Below are 9988 nucleotides of genomic sequence, written 5' to 3'. Positions count from 1 at the left end.
TGGGATGGAATTGGATGGAATTGGGATGGAATTGGATGGAATATTGATGGAATTGGATGGAATTGGGATGGAATTGGATGGAATTGGACGGAATTGGGATGGAATTGGATGGAATTTGATGGAATTTTACCGGGATTTCTGCAATCCCACCCCATTTCAATCGGGTTTGATGGAACATTGATGGAATATTGATGGAATTTGATGGAATATTGATGGAATTTGATGGAATATTGATGGAATTGGATGGAATGGGATGGAACTGGATGGAATTTGATGGAATTGGATGGAATATTGATGGAATTGGGATGGAATTGGATGGAATTGGGATGGAATTGGATGGAATTGGATGGAATTGGGATGGAATTGGATGGAATTGGATGGAATTTGATGGAATTGGATGGAATTGGGATGGAATTGGATGGAATATTGATGGAATTGGATGGAATTGGATGGAATTGGATGGAATTGGGATGGAATTGGATGGAATTGGGATGGAATTGGATGGAATATTGATGGAATTGGATGGAATTGGATGGAATTGGATGGAACTGGATGGAATTGGGATGGAATTGGATGGAATTGGACGGAATTGGGATGGAATTGGATGGAATTGGATGGAATTTGATGGAATTTTACCGGGATTTCTGCAATCCCACCCCATTTCAATCGGGTTTGATGGAACATTGATGGAATATTGATGGAATTTGATGGAATATTGATGGAATTTGATGGAATATTGATGGAATGGGATGGAATTGGATGGAATTGGGATGGAATTGGATGGAACTGGATGGAATTTGATGGAATTGGATGGAATATTGATGGAATTGGATGGAATTGGATGGACTATTGATGGAATTGGATGGAATTGGGATGGAATTGGATGGAATTGGATGGAATTTGATGGAATTGGATGGAATATTGATGGAATTGGATGGAATATTGATGGAATTGGATGGAATTGGATGGAATTGGATGGAATTGGGATGGAATATTGATGGAATTGGATGGAATTGGATGGAATTGGGATGGAATTGGGATGGAATTGGGATGGAATTGGATGGAATTGGATGGAATTGGGATGGAATTGGATGGAATTGGGATGGAATTGGATGGAATTGGATGGAATTGGACGGAATTGGGATGGAATTGGATGGAATATTGATGGAATTGGGATGGAATTGGATGGAAGTGGATGGAATTGGACGGAATTGGGATGGAATTGGGTGGAATATTGATGGAATTGGATGGAATATTGATGGAATTTGATGGAATTGGATGGAATATTGATGGAATTGGATGGAATATTGATGGAATATTGATGGAATTTGATGGAATTGGATGGAATTTTGATGGAATTGGATGGAATATTGATGGAATTGGGTGGACTATTGATGGAATATTGATGGAATTGGATGGAATTGGATGGACTATTGATGGAATATTGATGGAATTGGATGGAATTGCATGGACTATTGATGGAATATTGATGGAATATTGATGGAATTGGATGGAATATTGATGGAATTTGATGGTCTATTGATAGAATTGGATGGAATTTGATGGAATATTGATGGAATTGGATGGACTATTGATGGAATATTGATGAAATTGGATGGAATTTGATGGTCTATTGATGGAATTGGATGGAATTTGATGGAATTGGATGGAATTTGATGGAATTGGATGGAATATTGATGGAATTGGATGGAATATTGATGGAATATTGATGAAATTGGATGGAATTGGATGGACTGTTGATGGAATTGGATGGAATTTGATGGAATATTGATGAAATTGGATGGAATTTGATGGTCTGTTGATGGAATTGGATGGAATTTGATGGAATCCTGCCGCTCTTTCCACCCTCCCTTTAACCCCTTCCGCGCTGGCTCCGCGGCGCTCTCGGCCCCGCAGTCCATCTGGGAGCAGGAGCGCGTGCCGCTGTGGATCCGGCCCTACAAGATCCTGGTGATCTCGGCGGACAGCGGGATGATCGAGCCCGTGCTCAGCGCCGTGTCCCTGCACCAGGTGAAGAAGCAGTCGCAGCTCTCGCTGCTCGACTACTTCCGGCAGGAGCACGGCAGCGCCAACAGCGAGAGCTTCCTGTCGGCACAGCGCAACTTCGTGCGCAGCTGCGCCGGCTACTGCCTGGTGTGCTACCTGCTGCAGGTCAAGGACAGGTAATTAACGGCTTAATTAATGAGTTAATGAATGAGTGAATGGGGGCCGATGGGCACTGCCTGGTGTGCTACCTGCTGCAGGTCAAGGACAGGTAATTAATGAGTTAATTAATGAGTTAATGAATGAGTGAATGGGGGCCGATGGGCACTGCCTGGTGTGCTACCTGCTGCAGGTCAAGGACAGGTAATTAACCAGTTAATTAATAATTAACGGGGGCCGATGGGCACTGCCTGGTGTGCTACCTGCTGCAGGTCAAGGACAGGTAATTAATGAGTTAATTAATCAATTAACGGGGGCCGATGGGCACTGCCTGCTGTGCTACCTGCTGCAGGTCAAGGACAGGTAATTAACGGCTTAATTAATGAGTTAATGAATGAGTGAATGGGGGGTGACAGGCACTGCCTGGTGTGCTACCTGCTGCAGGTCAAGGACAGGTAATTAATGGCCTAATTAACGAGTTAATTAATGAGTGAATGGGCACTGCCTGGTGTGCTACCTGCTGCAGGTCAAGGACAGGTAATTAATGACTTAATGAGTTAATTAATGAGTGAATGGGGGCCTATGGGCACTGCCTGGTGTGCTACCTGCTGCAGGTCAAGGACAGGTAATTAATGAGTTAATTAACCAGTTAATTAATGAGTGAATGGGGGGTGACAGGCACTGCCTGGTGTGCTACCTGCTGCAGGTCAAGGACAGGTAATTAACGGCTTAATTAATGAGTTAATTAATGAGTGAATGGGGGGTGACAGGCACTGCCTGGTGTGCTACCTGCTGCAGGTCAAGGACAGGTAATTAATGAGTTAATTAATCAATTAACGGGGGCCGATGGGCACTGCCTGCTGTGCTACCTGCTGCAGGTCAAGGACAGGTAATTAACCAGTTAATTAATAATTAACGGGGGCCGATGGGCACTGCCTGGTGTGCTACCTGCTGCAGGTCAAGGACAGGTAATTAATGAGTTAATTAATCAATTAACGGGGGCCGATGGGCACTGCCTGGTGTGCTACCTGCTGCAGGTCAAGGACAGGTAATTAACGGCTTAATTAATGAGTTAATTAATGAGTGAATGGGGGGTGACAGGCACTGCCTGGTGTGCTACCTGCTGCAGGTCAAGGACAGGTAATTAACCAGTTAATTAATCAATTAACGGGGGCCGATGGGCACTGCCTGGTGTGCTACCTGCTGCAGGTCAAGGACAGGTAATTAATGTGTTAATTAATCAATTAATGATTGGGCACTGCCTGCTGTGCTGCCTGCTGCAGGTCAAGGACAGGTAATTAATGACTTAATTAATGAGTTAATTAATGAGTTAACGGGCACTGATAGGCACTGCCTGCTGTGCTGCCTGCTGCAGGTTAAGGACAGGTAATTAATGCGTTAATTAATCAATTAATGATTGGGCACTGCCTGCTGTGCTGCCTGCTGCAGGTCAAGGACCGGTAATTAATGTGTTAATTAATCAATTAATGATTGGGCACTGCCTGCTGTGCTGCCTGCTGCAGGTCAAGGACAGGTAATTAACCAGTTAATTAACGAGTTAATTAATGAATTAACGGGCACTGATGGGCACTGCCTGCTGTGCTGCCTGCTGCAGGTCAAGGACAGGTAATTAATGCGTTAATTAATCAATTAATGATTGGGCACTGCCTGCTGTGCTGCCTGCTGCAGGTCAAGGACAGGTAATTAATGAGTTAATTAATGAGTTAATTAATGAGTTAACGGGCACTGATGGGCACTCCCTGCTGTGCTACCTGCTGCAGGTCAAGGACAGGTAATTAACCAGTTAATTAATCAATTAATGATTGGGCACTGCCTGCTGTGCTGCCTGCTGCAGGTCAAGGACAGGTAATTAACCAGTTAATTAACGAGTTAATTAATGAGTTAACGGGCACTGATGGGCACTGCCTGGTGTGCTACCTGCTGCAGGTCAAGGACAGGTAATTAATGTGTTAATTAATCAATTAATGATTGGGCACTGCCTGCTGTGCTGCCTGCTGCAGCTCCATCTCAGGCTTTGGGGGAATTTGGGGATTTTTGGGGAATTTTTTCCATATTTTTCCATATTTTTCCGTTTTATTTTTGGATTTTTTCTGGATTTTCCGGCGTTCTCCGCACGGCGCCGTTTCGCTGCCACTCCGAGGGATTTTACCTCCATTTGATTTCTCCTGGATTTTTTTTTTTTTTTTGGTTTGGTTGTTTTTCAACCCCCGCGGGGTTTGCGGGGATGCGGCGGGATCCCGAGGGAGCTCTGTGGAATTCCGCAGGCACAACGGGAACATCCTGCTGGACGCCGAGGGTCACATCATCCACATCGACTTCGGCTTCATCCTGTCCAGCTCGCCCCGCAACCTCGGCTTCGAGACCTCGGCCTTCAAACTCACCTCCGAGTTCGTGGACGTGAGTGCGGCCCCGAGCCCGGCGGTTCGGGGATTCCCATCCCGGATTCCGGGGATTCCCGGGGATTCCCATCCCGGATTCCGGGGATTCCTGGGGATTCCGGGGATTACAGGGATTCCTGGGGATTCCCATCCCGGATTCCGGGGATTCCAGGGATTCCCATCCTCGGATTCCGGGGATTCCCATCCTGGGATTCCAGGGATTCCCATCCTGGGATTCCGGGGATTCCTGGGGATTCCGGGGATTACAGGGATTCCTGGGGATTCCCATCCCGGATTCCGGGGATTCCTGGGGATTCCCATCCTGGGATTCCGGGGATTCCTGGGGATTCCGGGGATTACAGGGATTCCTGGGGATTCCCATCCCGGATTCCGGGGATTCCTGGGATTCCTGGGGATTACAGGGGATTCCCATCCTGGGATTCCGGGGATTCCTGGGGATTCCCATCCTGGGATTCCGGGGATTCCTGGGATTCCCATCCCGGATTCCGGGGATTCCTGGGGATTCCCATCCTGGGATTCCGGGGATTCCTGGGATTCCCATCCCGGATTCCGGGGATTCCTGGGGATTCCGGGGATTACAGGGATTCCTGGGGATTCCCATCCCGGATTCCGGATATTCCAGGGGATTCCTGGGGATTCCCATCCTGGGATTCCGGGGATTCCGGGGATTCCTGGGGATTCCGGGGATTACAGGGATTCCGGGGATTCCGGATATTCCAGGGGATTCCAGGGGATTCCCATCCTGGGATTCCGGGGGGATTCCAGGGATTCCTGGGGGGGATTTCCGGGGGATTCCCATCCTGGAGTCCCGGGCGTTCCAGGGATTCCCATCCTGGGATTCCGGGGATTCCTGGGGATTCCCATCCTGGGATTCCGGGGATTCCTGGGGATTCCCATCCCGGATTCCAGGGGTTCCTGGGGATTCCTATCCTGGATTCCCGGGGATTCCTGGGATTCCTGGGATTCCGGGGGTTCCACAGATTCCTGGGGTTCCAGGGGATTCCTGGGGATTCCCATCCTGGAGTCCCGGGATTCCAGGGGATTCCCACCCCAGATTCCAGGGGATTCCTGGGGATTCCCATCCTGGATTCCGGGGATTCCTGGGGGGGATTTCCGGAGGATTCCCATCCCAGATTCCAGGGGATTCCCATCCCGGATTCCAGGTGATTCCAGGGGATTCCCAGAGATCCCATCCCGGATTCCCGGGGGCTTCCTTGGGGATTCCCATCCCGGATTCCCGGGGGCTTCCTTGGGGATTCCCATCCGGGATTCCGGGGATTCCTGGGGATTCCCATCCCGGATTCCGGGGATTCCTGGGGATTCCTGGGGATTCCCGGGGATTCCCATCCCGGATTCCGGGGATTCCTGGGGATTCCTGGGGATTCCGGGGATTCCCATCCTGGGATTCCGGGGGGATTCCAGGGATTCCTGGGGGGGATTTCCGGGGGATTCCCATCCTGGAGTCCCGGGCGTTCCAGGGATTCCCATCCTGGGATTCCGGGGATTCCTGGGGATTCCTGGGGATTACAGGGGATTCCCATCCCGGATTCCGGGGATTCCTGGGGATTCCTGGGGATTACAGGGGATTCCCATCCTGGATTCCCAGGCGTTCCAGGGATTCCCATCCTGGGATTCCGGGGATTCCTGGGGATTCCTGGGGATTCCGGGGATTCCTGGGGATTCCGGGGATTCCCATCCTGGGATTCCGGGGATTCCTGGGGATTCCTGGGGATTCCAGGGGATTCCCATCCCGGATTCCGGGGATTCCGGGGATTCCTGGGGGGGATTTCTGGGGGATTCCCATCCTGGAGTCCCAGGGGTTCCGGGAATTCCCATCCTAGATTCCAGGCCTTCCGGGGATTCCCATCCTGTGGTTCTGGGGATTCCAGGGGATTCCGGGGATTCCAGGGGTTCCAGGGGATTCCCATCCTGGGATTCCAGGGGTTCCAGGGGATTCCCATCCTGGGATTCCGGGGGATTCCGGGGATTCCTGAGGGTTCCTGGGGATTCCTGGGGTTCCAGGGGATTCCTGGGGATTCCCATCCTGGAGTCCCGGGGATTACAGGGATTCCCATCCTGGAATCCTGGGGTTCCAGGGGATTTCCATCCCAGATTCTGGGGATTCCTGGGGTTCCAGGGGATTCCCATCCTGGATTCCAGGGGATTCCTGGGGGTTCCTGGGATTCCCATCCCGGATTCCTGGGGGTTCCGGGGATTCCCATCCTGGGATTCCCGGGATTCCAGGGGATTCCCATCCTGGATTACTGGGGATTACAGGGGGTTCCAGGGATTCCCATCCTGGGGTTCCAGGGGATTCCTGGGGATTCCCATCCCGGATTCCGGAGGATTCCTGGGGATTCCTGGGTTTCCAGGGGATTCCCATCCCGGATTCCCGGGGATTCCTGGGGATTCCCATCCCAGATTCCGGGGATTCCTGGGGTTCCAGGGGATTCTGGGGATTCCCATCCTGGATTCCCGGGGGATTACAGGGGGATTCCTGGGGATTCCCAGAGTTCCCATCCCGGATTCCCGGGGATTCCAGGGGATTCCTGGGATTCCAGGGATTCCGGGGGATTCCCATCCTGGATTCCAGGGGATTCCAGGGATTCCGGGGATTCCGGGGATTCTGAGGATTCCCAGGGGATTCCAGGGGGGGGGAATTCCCAGAGTTCCCATCCCGGGGGATTCCCAGGGGATTCCCGGGCATTCCTGGGGCATTCCCGGGCACTCCTAGCGTTCAGTCCCGGCGTTCCCGAGCTCCATCCCAGGGGATTCCCAGGGGATTCCATTCCCAGTGTTCCCATCGTGGGGCATTCCCGGGGCATTCCCGGTGTTCCATCCCGGCGTTCCCGAGCTCTATCCCAGGGGGTTTCCAGGGCATTCCCGGGCCATTCCCGGCGTTCCCAAGCTCCATTCCAGGGGGTTCCTGGGGCATTCCCGTGGCATTCCCGGGCATTCCTGGCGTTCCCTCCCGGCGTTCCCAGAGCTCCATCCCAGGGGTTCCCAGGGCATTCCCAGGGCATTCCCGGGCATTCCCAGCATTCCCTTCCGGCGTTCCCGAGCTCCATCCCAGGGGTTCCCGGGGCATTCCTGGTGTTCCCTCCCGGCATTCCCAGAGCTCCATCCCAGGGGGTTCCCAGGGCATTCCTGGGCATTCCCGGGGCATTCCCGGGGCATTCCCGGGGCATTCCCGGCATTCCCGAGCTCCATCCCAGGGGGTTCCCGGGGCATTCCCAGGCCATTCCCAGGCCATTCCCGGCATTCCCTCACGGCGTTCCCGAGCTCCATCCCAGGCCATTCCCAGGCCATTCCCAGGCCATTCCCGTGGCATTCCCGGCATTCCCTCCCGGCGTTCCCGAGCTCGGTGCCGCGTTCCGCAGGTGATGGGCGGCCTGGACGGGGACATGTTCAACTACTACAAGATGCTGATGCTGCAGGGGCTGATCGCGGCGCGCAAGCACATGGACAGGGTGGTGCAGATCGTGGAGATCATGCAGCAAGGTGGGACTCAGGAATTCCGGGAATTCCGGGAATTCCGCGCTCCTTCCGCCCCAAACCCGCTTTTCCCAAAGCGTTCCCCCGCTCCAAACTCTCCCCCTGTCCCCTTCTTCCCTTCCCCGGGATCCTGAATCCCTGCTCCCCTCAGCCCATCCCCAATTTCCCCTTTCCCAGGCTCGCAGCTCCCTGATCCCAACCCCCCATTCCGAACCCGGATTCCCGACATTCCCATCCCAGATGGGATCCCAGTTTTTCCACTCTCCCAGCTCCCAGATTCCCGGTTTTTCCCATTTTTCCAGGCTCCCAGCTGCCATTTTTCGCCCATTTTTCTCCCATTTTTTCCCATTTTCCCCCATTTTTCCCATTTCCCAGTCTTCCAGCTGCTGTTTTCCCATTTTTCCCTGTTTTTTCCCATTTTCCCCATTTTTCCCGTTTTTCCAGGCTCGCAGCTGCCGTTTTTCCCATTTTTTCCCGTTTTTTCCCCATTTTTCCCATTTTTCCAGGCTCACAGCTGCCGTTTTTCCCATTTTTCCCCATTTTTCCCATTTTTCCCATTTCCCAGTCTTCCAGCTGCTGTTTTCCCATTTTTTCCTGGTTTTTTCCCATTTTTCCCATTTTTCCGTTTTTCCAGGCTCCCAGCTGCCGTTTTCCCCATTTTTTTCCTGGTTTTTCCCCATTTTTACCCATTTTTCCCCATTTTTCCCATTTTCCCAGTCTCCCAGCTGTCGTTTTTCCCATTTTTTCCCGTTTTTTCCCCATTTTTCCCATTTTCCCAGTCTCCCAGCTGCCGTTTTTCCCATTTTTCCTGATTTTTTTTCCCATTTTTTCCCATTTTTCCCTATTTTTCCACTTTTCCAGGCTCCCAGCTGCCGTTTTTCCCATTTTTCCTGTTTTTTCCCCATTTTTCCCCATTTTTCCCATTTCCCCAGGCTCCCAGCTGCCGTTTTCCCCATTTTTTCCTGTTTTTTCCCAAATTTTTTTCCCATTTTTCCCCATTTTTTCCCATTTTTCCAGTCTTCCAGCTGCCGTTTTTCCCATTTCCCCCATTTTTCCCATTTTTCCCCCATTTTTTCCCATTTCTCCTGTCTCCCAGCTGCTGTTTTTCCCTTTTTTTCCTGTTTTTTTCCCCATTTTTTCCCATTTTCCCCATTTCTCCAGTCTCCCAGCTGCCGTTTTCCCCATTTTTTCCTGTTTTTTTCCCCATTTTTTCCCATTTTTCCCCATTTTCCCCGTTTCCCCAGTCTCCCAGCTGCCGTTTTTCCCATTTTTTCCTGTTTTTTTCCCCATTTTCCCCCATTTTTACCCATTTTTCCCATTTCTCCAGTCTCCCAGCTGCCGTTTTGCCCATTTTTCCTGTTTTTTTGCCCTATTTTTCCCCATTTTTCCCATTTTTCCTGTTTTTCCAGTCTCCCAGCTGCCATTTTCCCCATTTTTCCCCATTTTCCCCATTTTTCCCCATTTTCCCCCGTTTTTCCATTCTCCCAGCTGCCGTTTTCCCCATTTTTTCCTGTTTTTTCCCATTTTTCCCCATTTTTCCCATTCCCCAGTCTCCCAGCTGCCGTTTTTCCCATTTTTTCCCGTTTTTTCCCATTTTTTCCTGTTTTTTTTCCCCCATTTTTCCCATTTCCCCAGGCTCCCAGCTGCCGTTTTTCCCTTTTTTTCCTGTTTTTTTTCCCATTTTTCCCCATTTCCCCCCGTTTTCCCAGTCTCCCAGCTGCCGTTTTTTCCCCATTTTTCCCCATTTTTCCCGTTTTCCCAGTCTCCCAGCTGCCGTTTTCCCCATTTTTTCCTGTTTTTTTCCCCATTTTCCCCCATTTTCCCATTTTTTCCCATTTTCCCAGTCTCCCAGCTGCCATTTTTTCCCCATTTACCCATTTTTCCTCATTTTCCCAGTCTCCCAGCTGCCC

At 51.2% G+C, this 9988-nt stretch overlaps 1 protein-coding gene across 4 annotated transcripts in view; it reads left to right on the top strand.

Annotated features, from left to right (window-relative positions):
- The window catches only part of PI4KB (phosphatidylinositol 4-kinase beta), a 33823-nt gene that overhangs the window by 20869 nt on the left and 2966 nt on the right, over positions 1 to 9988 (top strand). For all 4 annotated transcript variants that reach the window (XM_053966836.1, XM_053966835.1, XM_053966837.1 and 1 more), the window contains 3 exons: positions 1918 to 2183; positions 4449 to 4581; positions 7964 to 8084. In XM_053966836.1, coding sequence (XP_053822811.1) covers positions 1918 to 2183; positions 4449 to 4581; positions 7964 to 8084 — 520 coding nt within the window. The remainder of the gene's footprint in view (positions 1 to 1917; positions 2184 to 4448; positions 4582 to 7963; positions 8085 to 9988) is intronic.

Source organism: Vidua chalybeata, chromosome 29 (genome assembly GCF_026979565.1).
Source record: "Vidua chalybeata isolate OUT-0048 chromosome 29, bVidCha1 merged haplotype, whole genome shotgun sequence".
Classification (NCBI taxonomy): Eukaryota; Metazoa; Chordata; class Aves; order Passeriformes; family Viduidae; genus Vidua; species Vidua chalybeata.
This window is presented reverse-complemented; position numbering and strand designations above follow the sequence as displayed.